This window comes from Python bivittatus, unplaced genomic scaffold (genome assembly GCF_059951505.1).
Source record: "Python bivittatus isolate LINGU-HERP-01145 unplaced genomic scaffold, Pbiv_v1 ctg000060_np1212, whole genome shotgun sequence".
In the NCBI taxonomy this organism is placed as follows: domain Eukaryota; kingdom Metazoa; phylum Chordata; class Lepidosauria; order Squamata; family Pythonidae; genus Python; species Python bivittatus.
The window spans coordinates 948,632-973,753 of NW_028277044.1; the positions used below are offsets into that span (position 1 = coordinate 948,632).

Here is a 25,122-nt window from a genome sequence, read left to right on the forward strand (position 1 = left end):
TTTCTCATTCCTAGCATGAGAAATCATGGTTGGGACTTTCAGACTGGTCTATTACTTAGACAACTGCTTATTTAACTTAGAGAGCCAATACTGTATATCAATTAAGGTGTTGGTCTAGCACCAGAGAGATCCAGGTTCAGGTTCCCTCTTAACTACAGAAGCTCATTGGGTGAGTCACTCTCTCTTAGCCACACCTGGTTGACAGAAATGATGCTGTGAAGGAAAAAAAAGAGAGAACACTGTATACTTCGCCTTAAGCTTTTGCATGAAAGACAGGATATAAGTTTAACAAATAAATAAATGAATAATAACTCACTGCATCAAGAAAACTCAAGGAAATAAAACACATTGATGTCCTAATTAATTTTTAACAAATATTATATTTTTCGGTATGAAATGTCTATGGTACTTTACTATTAATCATTGGTAGCCAAAATGTTTTGGATCCACGTTTTAGTCTCCACCCACTGAAGGATGCCTTCTGTCCATGAAAGGCTTGTGGTTAGTATAGAGGTACAACTGATGAAAACCTCTTATGTGAATGGAAGAGAGAGTTTGGTTTATTCATCCACCTCTCTGTAGATCCCGCACTTCCTTGAAATGTTTCTTAATTATCAAAAGCAGGTTACTGGGAAGCATAAGTAGCTGCAGAGAAGGGGGGGGGGGACATTTGCTAAAAGATTCTTCCTCCTTTTGGTGGAAGTGGAGCCTGGATTGAAGCTGACAATTATCCAAAAAATTACTACTGTGATTTGCTATTTTACAGCCATTCTGCACATTATAGTCTCTATGTATTTTATTTCTAGGGTAAGGAGGTAGGGAAAGGTACTTTCTCAGACTTCCTTAAATCTGGAATAGATTTTGCTTCCCTTTTGAAAAAAGCTGAGGATGATGATCAATCATCAGCTCCAGGAACACCCAGCCACCAGTTGTCTAGGATTCGTACATTTTCTCAGTCCTCCATGTGGTCAATGGAGTCTTCAGTTCAGTCACAGAAAGATGGAACTGCTGGATCTCCATCTGTGAGTAAATGATACAACTATGAAACAATCTTTGAAATAGAATAGTGTGTTCATGGTACAATTTGTGGGTGTAATAAACTATTGCTTATTTATGTCAAAATGTGCAAGTTTAAGTATCATATTCCATAGTCCTGTGAAACATTTTCCATTGGTGTAAACATCATTGCTGTTTACACCATGGCAAAGAGCATTTGCCATGGTGTAAATAGCCATTCATAGCAAAGAACGTTTATAAGTATAAATTTTAATTTACAGTAGTTTAATTAGCTAACACTAAATTTCATGTTAAAGAATAAAGAATGAGAAGAATGAATGGAAACTATGAATGAATTGCCTTTTCGTAATAAGTTGAACATCTTCTGAACTATACCAGACTTAACATTTTGGGACAGCATTTGTAATATGCATAAATATGTGGTATTTTTTTTTACATAGTCAAAAATGATGTAAAAGAATCAAGTAAAATTATGTAATTGACAGCCCACATCAAAGGTTGATTTTTTAAATTAATCTACACTGTGTGCACAATTATTAGGCAAGTGAGTATTTTGACCATATCATCATTTTTATGCGTATTTTCCACCTCCAAGCTGTATAAACCTGAATGCTTATTGGATATAAGCATATCAGGTAATGTGTATTTGTGTAATGAGGGAGGGTATGGCCTAAGGAGATCAACACCCTATATCAAGGTGTGCATAATTATTAGGCAGCTTCTTTTCCTCAGGCAAAATGGGCCAAAAAAGAGATTTAACTGACTCTGAAAAGTCAAAAATTGTAAAAAGTCTTTCAGAGGGATGCAGCACTCTTGATATTGCTAAGATATTGGGGTATGACCACAGAACCATCAAACGTTTTGTTGCAAATAGTCAACAGGGTTACAAGAAACGTGTTGAGAAAAAAAGACGCAAATTAACTGCCAAAGATTTGAGAAGAATCAAACGTGAAGCTACCAGGAACCTATTATCTTCCAGTGCTGTCATATTCCAGAACTGCAACCTACCTGGAGTGCCCAGAAGTACAAGGTGTTCAGTGCTCAGAGACAGCCAAGGTAAGGAAGGCTGAAACTCAACCACCACTGAACAAGACACATAAGTTGAAGTGGCAAGACTGGGCCAAGAAATATCTGAAGACAGATTTTTCAAAGGTTTTATGGACTGATGAGATGAGAGTGACTCTTGATGGACCAGATGGATGGGCCCGTGGCTGGATCAGTAATGGGTACAGAGCTCCACTTCAACACAGATGCCAGCAAGGTGGAGGTGGGGTACTGGTATGGACTGGTATTATTACAGATTAGCTAGTTGGACCTTTTCGGGTTGAAGATGGACTCAAAATCAACTCCCAAACCTACTGCCAGTTTTTAGAAGACACTTTCTTCAAGCAGTGGTACAGGAAAAAGTCTGCATCTTTCAAGAAGACCATGATGTTTATGCAGGACAATGCTCCATCGCATGCATCGAAGTACTCCATTGCGTGGCTAGCCAGTAAAGGCCTCAAAGATGAAAGAATAATGACATGGCCCCCTTCCTCACCTGACCTAAACCCTATTGAGAACTTGTGGGCCCTTCTCAAATGGGAGATTTACGGTGAAGGAAAACAGTACACCTCTCTGAACAGTGTCTGGGAGGCTGTGGTTGCTGCTGCACAAAAAGTTGATCGTCAACAGATCAAGAAACTAACAGACTCTATGAATGGAAGGCTTATGACTGTTATTGCAAAGGAGGGTGGCTATGTTGGTCACTGATTTTTTGTTTGAAATGTCAGAAATGTTTATTTGTAAATTTTGAGTTGTTTGATTATTATTTTCACTTTAACAGATGAAAATAAATGAGTGAGATGGGGGAATTTTCGTTTTTCATTAGTTGAATAATAATTCTGCACACTAATAGTTGCCCAATAATTGTGCACACATAGACATGCTCCTAAGAAAGCCAAAACCTCACTTTTACTTTCTTAAATATTCAGGTTTGAGGTGTATTAACATTTTGGATTGACTGAGAGCACTGTAGTTGTTCAATAATGAAATTCATCCTCAAAAATACAACTTGCCTAATAATTGTGCACGCAGTGTAGATGCATTATTTCCTCAGCTTGAGGAAGGTGACTAAAGAATTAGAAAATCTGTTTTGGAAAGTTATTTTTCATAGAAATTGGTCTTAACAAAATCCTTTTCCTTAATTTTCACATCCAATGTGCTGCAGATGGGACCAGTCCTAACAGCATTGCCAGAAGAAAGTCGTTCAGAGGGGAAAATTGGCTTTACCATTTATAAGAAGTACTTTTCTGCTGGGGCAAATTATTTTGTAATTCTTATTCTTTTAGTTCTCAATGTTTTGGCACAGGTAAGTTTTTTGGTATCACAAAGGAAAAAGTTACTGATTTTTGCTTTTAACAGCTTAGCATGTATAATTTCCTACTCTCTGTGTATCAGGTGAAATAGCAAGACTTAATGCGAATTAGAGATATTTTCCTCTTTGAAATAAAGTGCTCAGATTGTAAATGAGCTTGAGATTCGTTTACTGTAAGGATGGAGCAGTGATCTATCTGTTCCTTTTCTCATGGAATTTCAAAAGAAAACTGAGATTAGTCTTGCAAAAGTTGCAGTAGAATTTTCTGTTTACAAGGAAATACCTTTTAAAACATTATAGTAGTTAGCGTAAATTAAAATTTAAAATATTATGAATTGCGTGCTTCTGGAAACTAGCAGGATGTTAGGGGTACAGAATTTGGCTTAGTGACATTCCATTACTTTGTGAGATATTGAGGGGATTGAAGTTATTGATTCAGTTCTTTCTAAGTGGCTTCTTCCACAACTCAAGCTTAGTTAATACAGAGCTGGAAATAATACAACTGGTTGGATTAAGAATAATCATCATAAGAAAGTCAATGAGTCAACTTAATCATAAGTAACTAAACTCAAGGAATTGTAGTATTATGCTTGCAACTACAATAGTGAAGAAACAATATTTTCTCAGCAGCATTACCTCCTCAGGGTGCCATCCTGGAAATTTAAGACTCAATTAAAGTTTTAGTGACTTATTCTGATTCCCACCTACAATATATATAACACCATTGAGAGCCACTGCTTTAGAACTTGTTCCATTTCAGTTTTCAAATAGTACTGAGAACTGCTTGATGGCAAACTCAGAATTGTTTGCTAGGCATTCTTGAGTTTTCTTCATTTGGATATCACAGCTCCTACAATAGATATCTGATGTGTCCAGTCCACCATGTAGTCATAGTTGATGAGGTAACTTTCAGTTATTGTGGTGTAAGATTGTGGATAAGGCACTTAGCTTGGCTTACTATTACTTAGCTTATATTTGCTCTTTGTACTACTCTTACCACTAACTGAAAGAGGAAGCTTGGAAAAGCTTAATACCGTTTTGAGAAAGGAAGAGTCCCAACCACCTTGAGTGAGGCAATGGTGCTAAGAAAATACTCTGCCTGGATTCTGAGAATTGTGAGGATTATCAACTAATCTTCTATTCTTGAGCAAGGTACATGGCAAGGAGCAATCTCTTTAATGCCTTACATTATTGTATGAGATTAAAATAGAAGTAGATAATCATTTTCTTTTCAGGCCTGTTACTGGTAGAGAGGTTCCTTGGCCGCCTTGGTTGCTGACCTATATTGAGAAAAGGATAGTGGGATCCTGGTAATTCTCAATCCATAAAAGAGAAGATGGCTTGTCTGCTTAGTAAAAAGGATGTTCAGGACATTCTGGGTGGAGCTGGAGTGAAAATAAAATGAAGATGATTGTCTGGGATATCTGAGAATCCAGAATGCTTTTTGGTACACTTCTAGTATACACAGTTATAGTATATACAAAAGTTTAGGCAATCCAGGTCAAATTGTATCTTTAAATTAATCCCTAAGTGAATGGAAGCTGATACATCATTGCACAAAGTCAAATGTAACATATTTCTGCAAATTTGAATGCATAGTTACTATTTTATGTGAAGTTGTGCACAGTTTCAGAATATGAAAACAGTGAACATGTCAAGGGCAAAAGTTTGGCACCCTTCAGGGTGTTCTGCTGTTTCACTGCATGTTTGAGATCTCTCTAAATATCTTCAATAATATTCAAGTGCGAGGACTGTGAAAGCCATTCCAAAACCTTTATATTTCTTCAGGATTGATTTGGAGGTATCAATCCATCAAATCTTTATTTGGGTCATAGACCAGCATAAGGTATTCTAATAATAACGCTGAAACTTATGAGAGATAAAAATAACTAAAAACTAGCATTGCTATCACAATACTATAATATTGAAACATTAAAATCTGTCTACAAAATTCTTAACATTAATATTAAGACTATTAATTTAAAGCAGGGCACTGAAGGCCACAACAAAGATGTAAAGATAGATAAAAATAAAAAATAAATAAAAGATTCTTAGCGAGTTTACCCATGCCCAGGACTCTTAATTATCTGTTTACAAATCTTAATTGCTACCAGGCAGAATCTGACAACCTTGTATGTAATGAACAGTTTTTTATCTGAGGAGAAAATCAAGAAGAAAACTTTCATTATGATCTATGAAACATGTCAATAAAAGAAGAATTAAAGTTTCTCTCAACTATACTGGTAATACTGTAGGTGCAATGTAAAATCACATGTGTGGTGGTCTCAACAGCATTTGTCCTACATGGACAGGGTCTCCTACACATGGGACTTTGGTAAAGCTCCCGTTAAGAACTGAGAAGAGTGAACATCAGGCCTGGCTCTGAGGAAGGCTCTTTGCTATGCGGGGGAAAGTAAAGTAATCAAATATCTGCCTGCTTCCCATCTTGGAATAAGTCATTTGCACTCTAACTTGGACTGGAATATGGCTGATGTCATTCCAGAGATTCTGTATCTAGGACCCTTCTTCTCTAATGATTCTTTTGGCCTGAGTGTATTCCAAAAGAAGCAGCTGCTCAGGTGGCAAGCCATGAGTTTCCCAGAATTGCTTGTTGCTGTGAAGATTGAAATTGTTGAACTTGTGATAGGAAAAAGTGGCATTTGAGAAAGAGGCAATAGGTGAATATTAACAGCCATGCTCTTACTTCCTCTTTTTGTTGACCTGCTTCTCTTCTGAGCGTCACATTGATATACATCTAAGGCTGACTTAATTAACACAGCTGCCTATCTATACGTGATAATCCTAGACAGCTAATGATAATCCAAGGTGACTTGAGAAAGGATTCACAAAAACTTTGTATGGTCTCAGGTGATTTGGGACCAGGGCTGGGATCAGGGAATGGGCCCAAATGAGCATCAAACAATATTTGGGTCAAGGACTAGGAAAAGTTCCAGAGCTACTTGTATGAAGTCCTTACCCATTGTCTGGAAAAAAATTCATAAAAGCTGCTGTACTCCTTTGTGCTTATAAAGAATCATCATCACTGTGCACCTTCCAAGCACCTGTAGACTGGAACACTACCTCCAAATACTTGAAACTTTGAACCTGCTCAGTTTAGTTTTTGCCAGGGCAAAACTAAACGTTACGAAACATAACATGGCCAAAGCAGGTGGTATCCTTGGGAGGATAGAAGCTCAAGTTGGTTAATCTGCCTGTGGGGAGTTTAAAAAGAGGTTGAATAACGTAGGGGCTAAGATGCAGCCTTGTCTAGCTGCTTTTTGAACAGGGATTGGGTTAGTCAAAATGCCTTGAGGGTTGCATCTAATTCTAACAGTCTTATTATAAAGGTGTTGAATTAGGAACAGGAGATGCCTGTTCATATTCATGTTACTCAGTTTCTCCCAAACAATTGATAAGGAGTTGAAGGCAGATTTAAAATCTATGAAGGCTACAAATAGTACAGACCTGTTCTTGCAGCTAAATTTTTCAATAAGATGTCATAAGACCAAGACATGATCTAATGTGGAGTGGTTGAACTTAAAACCAGCCTGCTCACTGCCCAAAATTGATCCTGCCTCTATCCATTCCCGTATTTTGTTGTTTAGGTGGTGGGAGTAAAGTTTGGTAATGGTATTCAGCAATACCCAATGTGTAGGGTAGTAGTTGGCTGGATCATCCCCTTTTAAATATTGGCATGATAGTGACAGTACCCTATTTCTGGGGATCATGCTCACCAATTGGCATTAACCTTCAGCAGTGGGATAGAATTGCCACCAGGGACCGTGCTTGGGTTCAGGGGATCTATAAGATTTTTTATTTTGGTAACCAAAACTCGGAATCGTTCAGGAAGAGTTCCTCAATTTATTTCAATTTTTAAAATCTGTATGTGATTTGGAGGTATGTTTTCGGATTGTTGCCTTGCTGAAATATCCAAACTCTTTAGTTGCAATGCATACAAGGAGATCTAAGGATATTTCTGAACTAGAAGAATATCTGCTAGACGTTCTAGAAGAGTGGAAAAAAATCCAAAGGAAGAATATAAAGACTCTTAGCTGGCTATCTGGGTACCATATTTCTTTGCCATAAGAGATATAACAAATTATTGGCTGGAAGAATGTCCAAACCTTTGCAGTTTCCATAGTCATTGTTTTCTTACTTTGAATCTGTTAACAACTACCCAATAATAATAAGTATGCATTCAAATTTGCAGAAAGGTGTTGTGATTAACTTTGCACTATGTAGAAGTTGTGTCAGCTTCTGTTCACTTATTGAAAAATATAATTTGTCTAGAAGAACCTAAACTTTTTGCATACAAATGTATGTATGTATGTATGCATTTATTTTTTGGAAAGTAAAGCTAAAAAGAAAAGTCCCAAGGATAGTTTATGATGCTTGAAACATCTTTGGAATTTAAACCACAAGGCATTAAATAATCCAAAATAAACTTTAAAACCACTATTTTTAACGGTTTTAGGTTACTTATGTGCTTCAGGACTGGTGGCTTTCTTACTGGTGAGTCATTGTTTCTATACAAATCTTGCAAGAGATCACTTTAAGAATGTGGCAAGTGAAGAAATCAGAACTTTTGACAGATATTCTTTTCAGAAAACAGGATAAAAATACTTTTATTCTTTAGAAATCTGTAAAACAGTTCTTCATATTAATTCATAGCACTTTTGGTAAGGACAATTTGAATGTATGGAAAAACGGAGTCTCCCTTTCTCTTTACTACACCCTAAGACCATTATTTCATTTTTATTTTATACATTGTATTTTTTACCATCTTCCATTAAAAATGTTCCAAATTTCTCCCTCTCTGTCTCTCTCTCAAAAATCTAAAAACGTGCAGCTCATTAGTATAATAAAATCCAAAAAGAAGATTGTTCAAAATAACAATTAGGAGAACGAGAAATCCACTTCTCGGATGAATGCTGGGAGATCATCCAGATATACCATGATTTTTCACAGCACTTAATGATCATATGGGACTTCTAGCAGAGCAGTTAGTATTAAACTGAATCAACAAGTGGGTCTGGTAATGAAAAGCCACTTTATAGGTTTGTATTTACTCCAGTCATTTGCTATTAAACAAAGCACAGACTGCCTCTTTTTCTAGCTATGATTTTCCTAGTGTGTAATTACACTCTGTTGAAAATCCTTAGTGCTTTTATTTAAGATACATATATTTTTAATTTATTCTAAAATTTATATATGCCACCCATCTCACTGTACAAGTGACTCTAGGCGGACTTACAAGTAAAAAACTATAAAATCTTAGAAAAGAATATACAAGTTAAAAACTCCAAGGTTAAAATTAAAACAAAAAGTTAAAACTACAGTACAAACAAAAATATTATTCTTAATAAAAACAGAGTGAGTGTAATGGAAGTGAATTTTCTAACCCAGGCTGAAAAAATGTATAATATATAATAGACACATTTATTGAAATTATATATGATTAATGAAATAAAGTACACTTTCAAAGTTTAAAAAATACCTTTGAAACAACAAAACAAAGCATACAGAGTATATAAGAGAACATTCAAGAACATTCAGTAAATGTCATGATGACAAATAGAATACCAGTATAAATTCTTAAAAGATTTTTGCATCCTTTTAACATGCAAATCAATATTGGATTACATTTATCTTAATTTCTTCTTGGCTATTCGTCATTAATTTATATATCCAGGCATTTTGTAATCTCTGTTCCATAATATACATTACATAATTTCAATACATTTTGTTGTTTGTGTGTAGTACTTTTTTGCGCTGCCTTTCTCAAACCACCTCAAAAAATGAATTTTCAGTGAATGAATTTTTCAGTTTATAAAAGAAATCTTGCATTCACAAAATTTTGTTCCCAGAGGCTGTGTCCCCCAGTCCATTGGGGGTATCCCAGCTTTGAAATGATCTACATCAAGAAGTGCCCTGGCATCTGTTTAAAAAACCTCTAGATCCCAGATGTCAGGTCTACGATGTTCAAATCCCAATGAAGAAAAATCTCTTGAAACTCGTAATAAGAAAAAAAAGTTCATTTATTGAGATGTACATGCAGCTTCATAGCATTGCTGAAACTAAAAGCCTGCGCTTTCCCGCTCTACTTTCGTGCACAGCATTATTGTAGGCTACCTTGGCAAACAGCAACAGATCAACCCAATTATCTTGTTGATGATTTACAAAGCATCTCAAATACTGCTCTAAGCCGGCATTCCGCCGTTCAGTCGCCCCGTCCGTCTGGGGGTGGTAACTCAAACTCAGTCCCTGTTTGGCTCTGATGAGTTTCATGAAAGTTCACCAGAATTTTGAAGTGAACTGAATTCCGCGGTCGCTTATTATTCGATTGGGAACGCCGTGCAAACAATATATATGTTGAATAAACATTTTCGCTAATTGGGTTGTTGACGGAATTGCCAAGCACGCTATAAAATGGGTTTGCTTAGAAAACAGGTCCGTGACCATCCAAATTACAGTCCGCTTTTTACTTTCAGGAAGCTCTACAATAAAGTCCATAGTGATTTTTTTCCAGGGCTTGGTGGGAGTTGCTATGGGTTGCAACAAGCCCATTGGTTTTCCTCTGCAGTTTTTTGCCATAGCGCAGGTAGGGCAGCTGGCAACGTACTCGGCCACGTCTTTTCTGATCGCTAGCCACCAAAATTGTCTCTGGAGGAGATGCAGGGTTTTCACAAACCCAAAATGCCCAGCTGTTTTATTGTCATGCCCCCTTTCCAGTACTAATTTTCTAGCCTCCACTGGCACGTATAATCTGTTTCCCATCCACCAAACTCCATTTCTCTCTGCCAGGGAGTCTTTGTTTGTAGGAACCATTCCTCTTTCTGCATATGCGTGTTTAGCTCCTTTAACAGTCCCTGCTCTGGCTTTTCTTCTTTACTGTGCCCACTAGTGACCACTGCTGTAGCCTCCTGACAGATAGGGATCACTGGTGCCACGATCTTCTCTCTCTGTCTTTTATGTTGCGGCAGTCAAGAGAGGGCATCGGCTAGGAAGTTCTTCCCCCCCAAATGTATTTTAGGGTGAATTTAAATTGGCTAAAGAATTGTGCCCACCGGACCTGTTTTGGAGACTGTTTCCGTGGGGACTTCAGAGCCTCCAGGTTTTTATGATCAGTCCAAACTTCAAAAGGCATTTCAGCTCCCTCTAGGAAATGCCTCCAGTTCATTAATGCCCATTTTACAGCAAATGCTTCCTTCTCCCACACTAACCATCTTCTCTCTGTTTCAGTAAATTTCTGGGAGATATAGGCACAAAGATGTAACATCCTGCTGTCAGTTTTCTGTAATAGCACTGCCCCAATTGCCAAATTGGAGGCGTCCGCTTGGATTACAAACGGTTTATATGGGTCCGGATGTTTTAATGTGGGTTCCACTGTGAACAGCTTTTTTAGGTGCTCAAATGCCTCCTGGCATTCCTCTGTCCAAACTAGGGGCGCCCCAGGCTTTTGGGCTTTGATCTTATCTTTCCCCTTGGTTTTTGGCAAGTCAGTGAGAGGCAGAGCAACTTGAGCAAAATTGGGGATAAATTGGCGGTAAAAGTTAGCAAATCCCAAGAAAATTTGTAATTGGCGCCTTGTTTTTGGTGCTTCCCAGCCTCTTATGTCATGCACTTTGCTCAGGCCCATTTCCACCCCTCAGCTGGAAATCTGATACCCTAGGTAATCAATTTGCTCTTGGTGGAACTCACACTTTGAAAGTTTAGCATACAATTGCACATCCAACAATTTCTTAAGCACTTCCCTCACCAGTTTTACATGCTCATCCCAATTTTCAGTATATATCAAAATATCATCCAAATACATCAACACCCCTTTGTACAGGAATTCATGTAACACCTCGTTTATCAGTTGCATGAAGACCCCCGGGGCCCCTGAGAGCCTGAACAGCATCACCCGAAATTGAAAACAGCCCAAGGGGCAACGAAATTGTATCTTCCATTCATCTCCCTCTTTGATCCTTACTCTAAAGTAGGCATCTCGCAAGTCCAATTTTGTAAAAATTTTCCCCTTTGCCAAATGGGCTAGCAAGTCCTTCATTAGTGGGAAGGGGTACTTGTTCTCCTTGCAAATGGCATTCAACCCCCATTATCAGTGCAGAGCTTTAACAACCCATCCTTCTTCTCCCGGAATAGCACTGGCACCGCCAGAGGGGATTTAGCAGGTTCTATAAAACCCCTTTGTAAATTTTTGTCGATGAACTCCCTGAGGGTTTCACTAAAAACCCTGGCCAAGTCTCTATATTCCTCCTGGATTGATTTAGCACCCCTGGGTCACCTTGGGTTAGCACTGGAACACCGATTGCTGCTACCTCTGTCCCAGATGCCTTGCTGGCAACCTTCCCTTCTCCGCTCCCTGTCCCATCCAGGAAAGTCACGCTTTTGGTGCCCCAGTCTACGTATGGTGTCCATAGCTCTAGCCACAACATACCCAAGATCAACAGGTGGCCCCCAATGGGCATGACTAAGCACTTTAAAGTCTCTTGATGAGAACCAATCCTCAATTCAAAAGCCTCCATGTAATATTCCACAGGACCCCCTCCCACAGTCGATCCATCCAACTGTCTGAATGCAATAGGGGTTTTTAGTCTCCACACCTGCAGTCCCAAGCCATTCACCAGGACAGGATTAATCAAATACTGGGTGCACCCAGAGTCTATTAGAGCTGTCAACTCTGCCTTACGAGTAGTCCTCAGAGCCCTTATTTTCACCCCAACCATCATGGGACTCACCTGAATGTCAAATGTGGCTTTGACTCTTCATGCCTCAGGTCCTCTGCCTGCTTTCAGGTGTGCTTTAAAACAGGTGGCCGGAGTTTTCCGCCAGCTGATCCTCATCTTCCTGTTTGCTATTGACCATCAGCTGAATTGGGAACTGTTCTTCCTCTCCCGCTGCGGCGGTTCCTTTCTTCTCCAGCTTCACTAGCTTTGCCGATTTCCCGGTCTGCTTAGGCTTCACCGGCGGCTTCTGGGTTGACTTTTTTGGGCAAGTGGATGTAAAGTGCCCCTCCTCTCCACAGTTGAAACAGGATTTTCCTGCTGGTCGGGCACCTGCTCCGGCCCCCATGGCTCTCCCTCCTCCCTTCTGGGTCGGTGGGCGGGCAGCCGTTGGCGTCTTCTGGTGGGCAGTGCCCCCCAATCCTCGAACTGCCATCCATTGGGACTCCATCACCGAGATGTGGGCTATCCAGCCTTGCAGCATTGTTGGGCATCCTCTCACCAATGCCATCTCCCATAGCTGGGGGTTTAGTTCCTTCTGGAACTGCCACACTTTAAAAAACTCTGGCCAATCACGGAGTTTAGCTGCGAGTCGCCTGAACTCTAAGGCATATTTGGTCACAGACCAGGTACCTTGCTTGAGCTCCATGATAGCCTCTTGTGCCTGGGTGCGAGCACAGGGGTCCTTGAACCACTCCTGCAATGCTATCATGAATCCATTGAAATCTTCCAGCTCTGGTGCATCGGCTTCTTGCAGGTCAATTACCCATTCAGCCACCTGCCCTCCAAATAGCAGGATACATAAATGAGCCTCCAGGCATCGCTCGGAAACAGATGTCTGCAACTTCCCATGCAAATCCTGACTTGATTCAGGAAACTGGCCAGCTCGTTCGGGTCTCCCCCATATGGCTTGTCTAAGCCCCATTGTTTTAGCAGATCGCCTTCCCCTTCTGCTGGGCAACCCTGAGCCATTGGTCAATCGCCTGTCCCCTAAGCTAGAGCTCCTGGGGTTCTAAGTCTCTCCAGGCGCTGCGTTGACTTCCAGCCATTGGTTGCTGCCCCAAGTCTGGTCCAGCGGGTGGCCGACCTTGCCCCCCTGTTGTTAGGAGCCTCCCTAGCATGGTTGTCGGGGGTTTCAGTTCTTCCCTCACTGCCCACATCTTGCCATGGAGTGCATATACTTCTCCCTCCAGCACCTGGAAATGTTGCTCATGGCCCCACGGCTTGATGGTAGCTCTTGCTGCCCCGGTCACCTCCCCGATTGCCACAGACCATCTCAGTCGTTCTGGCTTCAGTGGTGGCGGTTCCTTGGTTGCCTCCCAAAATTCCAGCGGGCTTTGAGGTTCCCACAATCAGCCACGTCGGCGTTCTGTCCTTTTCATCACCACCTGGGCTTCCATTGCTTGGGACGGGATTAGGATCTCTTCAATCTCCAAAAGGGGTGACAGCTCTTTCGCGATCCTGCCCGTGGCTCCTAGTTCGGTTTCCGTGGACTCGCCCTACATTTCTAGGATTTCCTCCAGAATTCCCTTCTCCTCCTTTGGCATGATGACTTTGGGGATATTCCTCGGTGAGTTGTCATCTCAGGAAAAATCAGATTGAAGGAGTTTCAGCAAAATGTCAGGTCTACAATGTTCAAATACCAATGAAGAAAAATCTCTTGAAACTTCTAGTAAGTTTAAAAAGGAGTTCATTTATTGAGATGTACATGCAGCTTCACAGCATTGGTGAAACTAAAAGCCTGCACTTTCCAACTCTACTTTTACCCCCTCGTTGCCCCTCCTTCCCTCAATTAGCACTGAGTTCTTATGTTGGTACGACCTTGTGCATTCCTGGTCCTTGATAACAGTGCATCTGGGTCAACGGTCTCATCTTCCTTACTCCCCCCCCCCCCCGCCCTACTAAACAAATGACAGAAATGAAGCAAGCAACTACTGAGCTGATAGATTGATTGCTGGAGGTTCTGACACCAGACTGGGATAGTGTTAAATGTTTTAGCATTTTAAACTCTACCTAATACTCTACTGTTTAAAAAAAATTACAGTATTGTTATTTGTATTATATTTCTATGCCTTATTCTACCATACATTGTTATTTGGTAATACAAATGTTTTCATTAAGTTATACCATAATTTGGAACAAACTCCTGTTTTTTACTATTTAGTTTCAGGGTATAACATGGCCAAAGCAGGTGGTATCCCCACATTGACTTTCCTCTTTCTTATTTAACATATAATAGCAGAACTCCACATCTGGTTTATTATTTCAGAAATTAAGGACTTAAATTGAAGAAGGTCTGTTGCTTTCATGGCTGCAAAGTGAGCTGCTTGGGAGAATTTTACTAACCTTTGCTGGATGCTATCTTAGACAAGAGATTTATTCCAGCCACGCTATTCTCATGTGCTTGCAAACATATTTGAAGTATGTTCTTTCCATGTGTCCACAGGGCAAACCAGCAAGTAAAGCTAAATGTCACTGAAATGGAACATAGTGGGCAAAATAACACAAAAACTTTGGATCTTCACTGGTATTTAGGAATGTATGCAGGTAAAAACCTTTAAAATGTGACTATAATTTGCAGAATTCTGGCTAATTAGCCATGGTCCTAAAAGATGTTGTTTTCCCACAACTTTTAACTGTCATCATTATAGATTAGGAAGATGCTGTTTTGTTTCCTGACTGTATTAGCTAGATTATCCTTTTAAAAATAGTCATAAGACGGGCAAGATTTGATTTATGTTCTGGATTTTAGGAGGGATTGATTGATTGATTGATTGATTGATTTGATTTATATAACAATCCATCTCACATACATGACTCTGGGTAGCTTACAGGATTAAAACAAAAACAATACTAGGAAACCAAAAGATAAAGTAATAATACAAGGATTAGAAACATTCAAACAATTAAAAACCATGCCATACAATCAACAGGAAAGCACAGTCAATTCAGGAACAATACAACCACTTTATAGGCTCCATACTACCTGATCTGGAAGGTAAATAAAAATTGGACATTTGAAAACTCATTCATCGTAAGGATGTAGCTTTTATCTCTCCAAATGGGTTATTCCAGCTACATTTTCATTATTATGAACAGACATACTGGAAATTTGAAATTGGTCCTCAGTTTGCTATGCTTGATTACTTTTTGCTTTTAGAATATATAAGAAGCCCCAACCCTTAAAAAACTAGATATATTTTCTTCCAGTATTATAACAAATTAACAAATCACAAGCCATGAAACTGAGAATGATCCCTTCAGCCATGCTAAGAGATTGGTTTCTCATATTCAAATGTTCTCTTTCCCCTGCTAATTCTTAACTGCCCTAAACGTTCTGTGTCCTACTCCTGATCAGCAGGATCTGTATGTCTGTTGCCAGCCTATTGTTTATATACTATATAAAATAGCATGCAGCAATTTTAAATGGATATGAAATTATCCAGAACACTGGCTTTCAAAATCCTTGCCTTCAGGCACCCTTTTTATTTAAATATAGATAGATAGCTGGTAAAAGCTGCCAAGGGTTAAGTTATTGTTAAAATATGTGTTCTTTATTTATCAAATTTATATGGCCGCCCATCTCACAAAAAGTGACTTTAGCGTCATACAACAATTAAATAAAACAATAAATATATAAAAACGATCATTATTAAAAATGTAAAACAGTCATTATTAAAAATACAAACCACTAGGCACAGGAGAGTAGATATTAACAACCATGGAGCCATCTTAGAATGTCACTGCTGACATAGCCAGGACTTGAGGGACTAACTGAACATTAAGTAATCTTATTGCTATCTTATTGTTTATTGGTTATCTTATTGTTCTCTATGTTTTGCTATTTATACTATGTTGATTGGTCAGTGACTGTAATAAAGAATATCTGTCTACCCTTTCCATTTGACTGTTAAGGAACCACTGTGTATTACAGGGATGAGCATCCCACAGCATAAAGATGGCCCCCATAGACATTTTGTGCCTCCAGAGCCTCCCTACATCTTATGTTGAAATCTGGGGCGAGTTGTCTGTTTTTAGCTGCACATTTTTTCCCTGAAATAAGACATGTGTTGTATGAAATGATATTTTTAGTACAATTTAGCTCCTTTAACTCCATCCCCAAAACGTGTCCCACAGCAGACTGAAAAAGACCTGCTCCAGTGGATCACCAGTCATGTTCTCTCTGACACACACAAAAAAAGAGAAAAACAGAATGAAAGGATAGCCCCGTGGAAAGGTTATTCACCCTGGTTTACTACAGTGCTGTGGTCAGTTCTCATAAAACAACAACAACAATGATAATGACAAAAAAGTCTAGATAATGGACACTGCAATACCTGGAGACAGCAAATAGAAGAGAAAGAACTGGAGAAAATCACAAAATATAAAGACCTGCAAGTAGAAATAGAATGACTGTGGCAAAAGAAAGCAAAGATAGTATCAATAGTAATAGGCACCTTAAGTGCAATCCCAACACATCTGGAGCACTACTTGAGTACCATTGGCATTGACAAAATCATCAGTCAATTGCAAAAGGCAGCTTTACTTGGAACAGCTAATATCCTGCAACGATACTTTTAACACCATCAAACAATAATATCTACCTATCCCAAGTCCTTGGGAAGGACTCAGTAGGTGGATAAAAATACCAAATCCAGTTTAAACAGTCCAGGCTGACTGTGTGACTAACCATAATAGTTTACCCCCAGTGAGGACTTCTTTGACGTAGTTGTGGGGTCTGTGTTCTCTGAGGAGTATGAGAACTATTCCAAGGGTTCAACCATATTGGACAGGTCTCATCAGAGGAGCCAGATGAAGAGTGTCTCTCCCATAAACAATATGGTGAGACGAATTTATAGAAACGTATACTGGATTAGGTGTCGCTTGTATCAATAGGACCATGCTTGGTGTTCTAATTCCTGGACATCTGGTGACAAGTGGGCTACAGGACTCAGGACTGTTGGCTGAGCAACCAGCACCAGCAGCTGTAGGACTACTAGAAGGAAGGTTGTTTACCCATCGCAAATATATGAAGACTGAAAAGAAAGAAAGAATGATCTGCTATTACAAATCAAGTCCAATGAGAAGAGGATATCTAAAAAGAATGCACCAGTTCTGGAAAGAACAATATTCAGAATCAGAAATGACAGAACAGAGGTTAGCAGATCAATGTCAATTTATAATATGAAATAACGTATTCACAGAAGTGGAATTTGAAGGTCTACTGAGGTCAAAGAAGTCAAAGCCTTGCCAGAAGCAGCTCAGACTGTAGAGGCTGTAGAAGCAAACTAGGGGGAGTTGGCAGTATAGGAAGCCAGCATAGCTATTGAATCATTTTCATTCCCAAACTAGGTACCATCTCCTCTAACTAAAAAACAAGAGTAATTGAAACAAAGAATAACTGAGCATGTAGAACAGCACAAAAAGAGCAGAATAAGGTTGCCTGCATTGAAGCTTGTTACAGAGAAACAGCTAGCACAAGTATTAAATGATACCAATACTGTAATATTAAATATAAACCCCAGGTCACTGCAAGAAACAAACCAACTGATGTACAGCATGGCTGTAGTTATAACTGAATACCTTGGATGCAAAATCAACAAACAAGGAAAAAAGCCAAACAGTGCACCACCAAAATGGAAGATCATGTTGGAAAATAAGATCTGTGTGGTAAGATCAGATGCAAGCAAGCTAGAATAGATGAAAGAAAAGAAGCTGAAGAACAAGAAGACCAAAGAATACCTGATCAAGAAGTATCCCTTAGAAACAAGGAAGTTCAAAGAAGTACTGGAAATAATAAAGTAGCAAATATCAGCCATAGCCAAAAAGATCAGCAGATACGAAGCTCAAATTGCACACTGTACGTAGAATCTTCAATTTCAGTTGAATCAGAAACATTTCTCTCAATCTATCAATGGAGAGCCTGCAATGAACCAGTTAACACCTGATAAAGAAGAAACAGCAATTCTGGGTGTAGCTGTTCTTTGGACAACCCAAAGAAATACAACAAGAATGCTGCTTGGATAAAGGAGGTTTTTTTTTTTATCCGCACTCAGTCGTTACCGATTCTGTGACGACTGCCTGGATGAGTCCCTGCAGTTTTCAAGGCAAGGTGTTTGGGAAGTGGTTTGCCATTGCCTCCCTCCTAGAGCAGAGCCCAGCTGGCGAGCACAGTAGGCGGGGTTTTCATTGCTTTTGCGCCTTTTTCAGGTGTGCGCGGCTTCCGCGTTACCAGCAACTTGGTCCCGTCTCCCATGGAAGCGCCGCCAGCATTTTTCCTCCCACTGGGGTGAGAGTCCCCATTTATCTACTCACGTACGTTTTCAAGCTGCTGGGTTGGCAGGAGCTGGGGAGGAAGCAGGAGCTCATCAAGGAGCTGGCCTTGAACCGCTGAAGTGTCGACCATTTCTGGCCAGCAACTTTCAGCGTCATTAAACCGCTGCGCCACCATGTCCCCTACATAAAGGAGGTGGATAAGACTAAAAAAGAAGCTGAAATTAAAGAACTTCTAATGAAATGGTGGAGAAAAGGGCAAGGAAAATCAAGAATTGGTCAGCACCAGGTGAAGACAAACTGCATAGTTTTTGGGTGAAACATCTGACTGGTCTGCACCCACTCATTGCCAAGCAGTTTAACAACATGCTGCAAGGAGGTGAAATTGAAGATTGGGTAACATCTGGCAAAACTACCTAATAATGAAAGCTCCAACAAAAGGGGCAGCACCAGGCACTCTGGCCAATTACTTGCTTACCAACAACTTTCAGATTGCTTGTCAGGTTCGGTCAGCACGAGGTTTCAGGGAAGCACGGGGCTGCAGGGAAGCTCGCAACCAGACCACGCGGAATCCACCGGCGGTAGCTAGCGGGGAAAAGAGGAACCGAAAGCGCCGCTAATTAACGAGCCACCTGCGGCCAGCTAAACAGGAAAACCGCAGCGGAAGCTTTTAATTACGAACTGATAACGGCGCGAGCAAGCAAGGAACGGGGCCGCAGGGCAGCGAAACAAGATCGCAACGCAGCACAGAACCCGCGGGTCTGCACGTAGCAGGGAGGGGCCAACCCAGCCGGAGGGGGACTGGCAATCAAGGACAATGGACTCTGACCGACCCTGCCATCATGAACGATCAGGGGGGACATTGTGGGGCCTAATTGCCCACAGCCGCAACGCGATCACGAGGCGGGAAAAAGCGCGGGAAGGGGGGAATATAACAAGTGATGCAATTGTACCAAGCCAGTCCTGGCTTTGCTTGTGACTACTACGTTACGCATGAGTAAACCTTCTTGGTGAACCACACGTGTCACGAGAGTTTCTCTGTCGAACGGGGCAAATCTCACATAAAGCCAGGACTCACCGTCAGCGCTACCCGGTACCACCGAGGAGCGTTTTCTTTCTCAATACAGGCATGACCAGCGACGAGGAATCCGTGGGTCAGCTGGAGCGCGAGGGATCCAGGCTCGCGGAAGGGCGGTCGGAGCCGCCCGGGAGCGACGGGGCAGCGGCCAGGGCCGGGCGCACTCCATCCGAGCGGTGGTCGATGGGCGTGAATCAAGGACCAGACGATTCGGGCGTTACGATGACCCGGGGTTCGGGGTTCCGGGACCGTGAGTGGAGCGAGAAATTCGCCCGACTAGAGGAGAGAGTCGAGCGACGCCTAGACGCCGTGGAGGCGATGCTCCAGACCCTACTGCAGAGAGTGGGGCCACCGGCGGTAAACGAGGAGGCGAGCGACAGGGGGGCGGTCCGACACCCCCGCCGGCACCACCCACGGCGCCCCGGTCGGAGGACCAACGGGCGGCAGACGCCCTGAGACTTCGAGGTATCACTGGGAAGTTCTCAGGGGACCCCGAACAGCTGCCGCACTTTCTGACGCACGTCAGGGGGTTCATGCAGAGGGGTGGTCACCTATTCGCTAGAGACGAGGACAGGGTATCCTACGTGGCCGAGCTGCTAGATGGCCAAGCCGCCAGCTGGGTGATCGGGCTGTACGATGCCAACGCGGCGGAACTACGGAGTTTCCCGGACTTCATGCAGGCGCTCCGGGACAGATTCGAGGACACATTGAGCGCCAAGCGGGCGGAGGACGACATCCTACAATTCAGGCAGCGGGGCAAATCGGTATCGGAATATGCCCTGGAGTTCCGGAGGTTGGCCGAGAAGCTCGCGGACTGGCCGGAGTCCCTGAAGGTGAAGTATTTTAAGAGGGGACTCAACCCAGAGATCCTGGAACGGGCACTGGGGCGGGACGACCCGGCCACAGTGAAGGATTGGATCTGGCTGGCCGGAACGGCGGAATCGGCGTGGCGGCAGATCCAACAGAGCACAAGACGACGGGACCAGACGAGGGACCGGCCGAGGGAGAGGACCCCGAGGAGAGACGGAGCGGTCGACGGCAGTCCACCGGGAGGCGAGAGGCGACCAGAGCCCCGAATCTGTGTTTCCGATGCGGAGGCAGAGGCCACCGAGCGGCGCAGTGCCCGACGGAGCGGGAAGGCGCCCCACCACGGCCCGAAGTCAAAACCCCGCGTGCGAACGGGAAAAGGACCGGTGACCGACCGCGGAAGGGGGCAGTGGCGGCGGTGACCGAGAAAGGACGCGGGGGTGGTCGACCCCGGAGACAGCATCCTCCGGAGAGGACTCGGAGCCGGCGGGAAACGAGGCGCGCTCGCACTGAACGGCGTCCCAGTGCGAGCAGGGGAGTCGAGGCGCGCGGACCCAATAGGAGACGAGGACTGCCCACCGTTCCGGGTGAGGATACACGTCCGGGGGTGAGATCCGGAGGGGAGGCGCAGCTACGGGCGCTACTGGACTCGGGCTGCACCCACTGCTTGATGCACCCAGCGGTGGTCTCGGGGCTCGGGCTACAGCTGAGGCGCCTCCGGGAGCCCATTTCATTCAGCCAGTTAGATGGCACGCTGGCAGGGGGACCAGCTCAGTATTACACCGAGCCGGTCCAGATGACGATCGGGAGTCACCGGGAAGAACTGAGGTTCGTGGTGGTCCCGGTGGCCGACTACGCGGTGGTACTCGGCTTGGCGTGGCTGCGGCGGCGGAACCCACGAGTCGACTGGACGGCGGAGGCAGTGCGGTTCGGGGTCGACAGACCGGCGAGGGGCGAGAGCAGAGGGGACCGAGCCGTGGAGACGGAGGCAGCCGCAACCACCGGCGGACAAGCGGAGGGTCCGGGACACCGGGAGACGGGGCGAGAGCAGATGGGGCCCGAGACCCGGGCGGCGACAGCAACAGCAGCAGCAGCAGCAGCAGCGCCGGGACCCCGGAGACCCGCCACGATCCCGAGGCGAGGGGAGGCAGCGGCGACTGGCGAGGCAACCGCAAAGCGAGGGGCCGGACCCGGGGAACCCCCGACGGGCGGCGGAATCCCGAGGCAGTATCGAGACCTGGCGGCAGCGTTCGGGGAGAAGGAGTCTGACCAGCTCCCACCACACCGGCCCAGTGATTGCGCCATCGAGCTAGAGCCAGGAGCGACCCTGCCTAAGCCAAAATTGTACTCCCTGTCGAGGAGGGAGATGGGAGCCCTGCGCGAGTTCATAGACAAGAACCTAGCACGGGGATTCATCCAACCCGCGAAGTCACCATTAGCGGCCCCGGTGTTATTCCGGGAGAAGAAGGACGGCTCGCTCCGTATGTGCGTAGACTACCGGGGGCTGAACGCAATCAGCACGGAGTACAAATACCCCCTCCCCTGATGAAGGACTTGATGTCGCATCTGTCGAAGGGGAGGGTGTTCACAAAACTGGACTTGCGCGAAGCCTACTTCAGAGTTAGGATCCGCGCAAAAGATGAGTGGAAGACGGCGTTCAACACCCCGCTCGGAAGCTACCAGTTTTCCGTGATGCCGTTCGGATTAAAAGGGGCCCCGGGGGTATTTATGCAGCTAATTAATGAGGTGCTGCACGACCTACTCTACCGGGGCGTCCTGGTCTACCTGGACGACATCCTCATCTACACCGAGACCCTGGCGGAGCACGTGAGCCTGGTGCGCACGGTGCTCCAGAGACTGCTGAAGGCACAGCTGTACGCAAAGCTCTCGAAATGCGAGTTCCATCGAGAGCAACTAGACTACCTCGGCTACCGAATATCCAGCCGGGGAATTGAGATGGACCCGGCGAAAGTAAGGGATGTCCTGGGCTGGGAAGCGCCGCGAACCCGGAGGCAACTCCAAAGCTTCCTAGGGTTTGCGAACTTCTATCGTCAGTTCATCCCGAACTTCGCCCAAATCGCCCTTCCCCTAACCGACCTGCTAAAAACCAAGGGCACTGGGAAACCCCCAAGCCCAGCATGGCACTCGCGTGGACTGCAGAATGCCAGGGGGCGTTTGAGGAACTAAAACAGCGGTTCACCGCGGAGCCGATCCTGCGCCATCCCGACCCAGACCGGCGGTTTATAATCCAAGTGGATGCATCAGACGTGGCAACGGGAGCAGTCCTGCTCCAACCCAGCCCGGAGGGGCCATCCACCCGTGCGCCTACGCCTCCCGCAAATTCACCGAGACGGAGAGGAGGTGGATGGTGTGGGAGAAAGAGGCGTACGCGGTCAAGTGGGCGCTGGCCACGTGGAGGCATCTACTGGAGGGGGCAACTGAACCGTTCGAGGTGTGGACGGACCATAAGAACCTCGAGGCCCTGAAGACCCCGCGTAAGCTATCCCCCAAACAGGCACGGTGGTCCCAATACTTCGGGAGGTTCAGGTTCACACTGAAACACATCCCCGGGAAGCGCAACTTCTTAGCGGATGGACTGTCTCGCATGCCCCAACACGCCAGCCTACGGGAGGAGATCGTGGACTCCGTCATCCCCGCCAGCAGGCTGGCTGCAAAGGCGGTGACCCGAAGCCAGACCAAGGGGGAGCGACGGGACGCGGCGTCTGAAGTAAGGCAAGGGTTCGCGGAGGCAGCGGAGCGGGACGGTTGGCTCAAGCAGAACCGAGAGGCGCTAACCGGCCAAGAGGGGTTGTGGTGGCACGAAGGAAAGCTGTACGTGCCCGAGGGTTGCCGACGGGAGGTCATGGAGAGAGCCCACGACAGCCGGAGCGCGGGGCATTACGGCTTCGTAAAGACACTCCACTTAATCCGGCGGCAGTTTTGGTGGCCCACGCTCCGGAAGGACGTGGAGGCGTACTCGGGGGTTGCCCGGTGTGCGCAACGGCGAAAGGAGCCAAAGGCAAACCTAGAGGCCTACTCCAGCCGGTAGCGGAACCCGACGGCCCTTGGCAAGAGGTCGCCATGGACTTCATAGTGGAGCTCCCGGAGAGTAAGGGGAAGACCGCCATTTGGGTGGTCACGGACTTATTCTCCAAACAAGCGCACTTTGTAGCGTGCCGGCGAGTCCCCACGGCCGAGGGGCTGGCGAAACTGTTCGTGCAACATGTCTACCGACTCCACGGCGCACCTCGACGTATCGTCAGCGATCGGGGCGGCAACTTCATCGCGCGGTTCTGGCGGGAGTTCCTGAAGCGGGTGGGGACGAAACAAGCCCTATCCTCCGCGGCGCACCCGCAGACGGACGGAGCCACGGAACGCCTGAACGGGGGCTCGAACAGTACCTGCGCTGCTACGTGGGGCACCAACAGGACGATTGGGCGGAGCTACTACCATTCGCGGAGGTGGCATACAACAACGCCGTCCACAAGAGCACCGGGTTCTCTCCGTTCAAAGTAGCCACCGGGAGAGAATTCGTCCCCATGCCGGAGCTGCCTCAGCCGGAATCCCAGATCAACTCCCTGGACGCCTGGTTCGCCCAAATCGACGAGACCCGGCGAGCGGCGCACGCGGCATTGCAAAGAGCCAAAGCCGACTACAAGAAGCACGCGGACCGCAAGAGGCTCCCCGAGGAAAAGTGGAAAGTGGGGGACCAGGTGTATCTGTCAACCAAAAACCTAAAGACGCACCAGGCATCGAAAAAACTCAGCCCGAGGTTTGTGGGGCCGTTCCCCATTTCGGAGATCATCAATCCGGTGACCGTCAGGCTGACGCTCCCGAAAAGCCTCGGGAAGATCCACCCGGTGTTCCATTGCAGCCTGCTAAAGTTGCACCAGCCGGGGAACGCCTGGCACAAGGCGGAGGGAGTACCACCACCCATCATGGTCGGGGGGGAGCAGCATTTCGAAATCAACCGGATACTGGACGCCCGGAGGCACAAGGGGCAGACCCAGCTCCTAGTGCAATGGAAACATTTCCCCAAGTCCCACAGCGAATGGGTGAGTAAAGCCCACATAAGGGCGCCGGACCTAGTGCGGGACTTTTACAGTAAATACCCCGGGAAGCCGAAATAGGACCGAGGGGGGGAGTTGTCGTCAGGGGGGCGGCATGTCAGGTTCGGTCAGCACGAGGTTTCAGGGAAGCACGGGGCTGCAGGGAAGCTCTCAACCAGACCACGCGGAATCCACCGGCGGTAGCTAGCGGGGAAAAGAGGAACCGAAAGCGCCGCTAATTAACGAGCCACCTGCGGCCAGCTAAACAGGAAAACCGCAGCGGAAGCTTTTAATTACGAACTGATAACGGCGCGAGCAAGCAAGGAACGGGGCCGCAGGGCAGCGAAACAAGATCGCAACGCAGCACAGAACCCGCGGGTCTGCAAGTAGCAGGGAGGGGCCAACCCAGCCGGAGGGGGACTGGCAATCAAGGACAATGGACTCTGACCGACCCTGCCATCATGAACGATCAGGGGGGACATTGGGGGGCCTAATTGCCCACAGCCGCAACGCGATCACGAGGCGGGAAAAAGCGCGGGAAGGGGGGAATATAACAAGTGATGCAATTGTACCAAGCCAGTCCTGGCTTTGCTTGTGACTACTACGTTACGCATGAGTAAACCTTCTTGGTGAACCACACGTGTCACGAGAGTTTCTCTGTCGAACGGGGCAAATCTCACATTGCTAACTGGTGTGGTAGTTGATGCAGTCCAACAGCATCTAGTTGAAAACAAGCTCTTTCCATCTGAGCAGAAAAGAAACTGTCCAAACAGCAGAGGAAAAAAAATCAGCTCCTAATTGACAAGTATAAGGAAA

General features: G+C 45.2%; 1 protein-coding gene across 5 annotated transcripts in view; it reads left to right on the plus strand.

Moving 5' to 3' along the window:
- Window positions 1-25,122, plus strand: part of ABCC4 (ATP binding cassette subfamily C member 4 (PEL blood group)) — a 199,117-nt gene that overhangs the window by 69,298 nt on the left and 104,697 nt on the right. For all 5 annotated transcript variants that reach the window (XM_088136451.1, XM_088136452.1, XM_088136453.1 and 2 more), the window contains 4 exons: window positions 807-1,022; window positions 3,227-3,367; window positions 7,848-7,885; window positions 14,546-14,646. In XM_088136451.1, coding sequence (XP_087992577.1) covers window positions 807-1,022; window positions 3,227-3,367; window positions 7,848-7,885; window positions 14,546-14,646 — 496 coding nt within the window. The remainder of the gene's footprint in view (window positions 1-806; window positions 1,023-3,226; window positions 3,368-7,847; window positions 7,886-14,545; window positions 14,647-25,122) is intronic.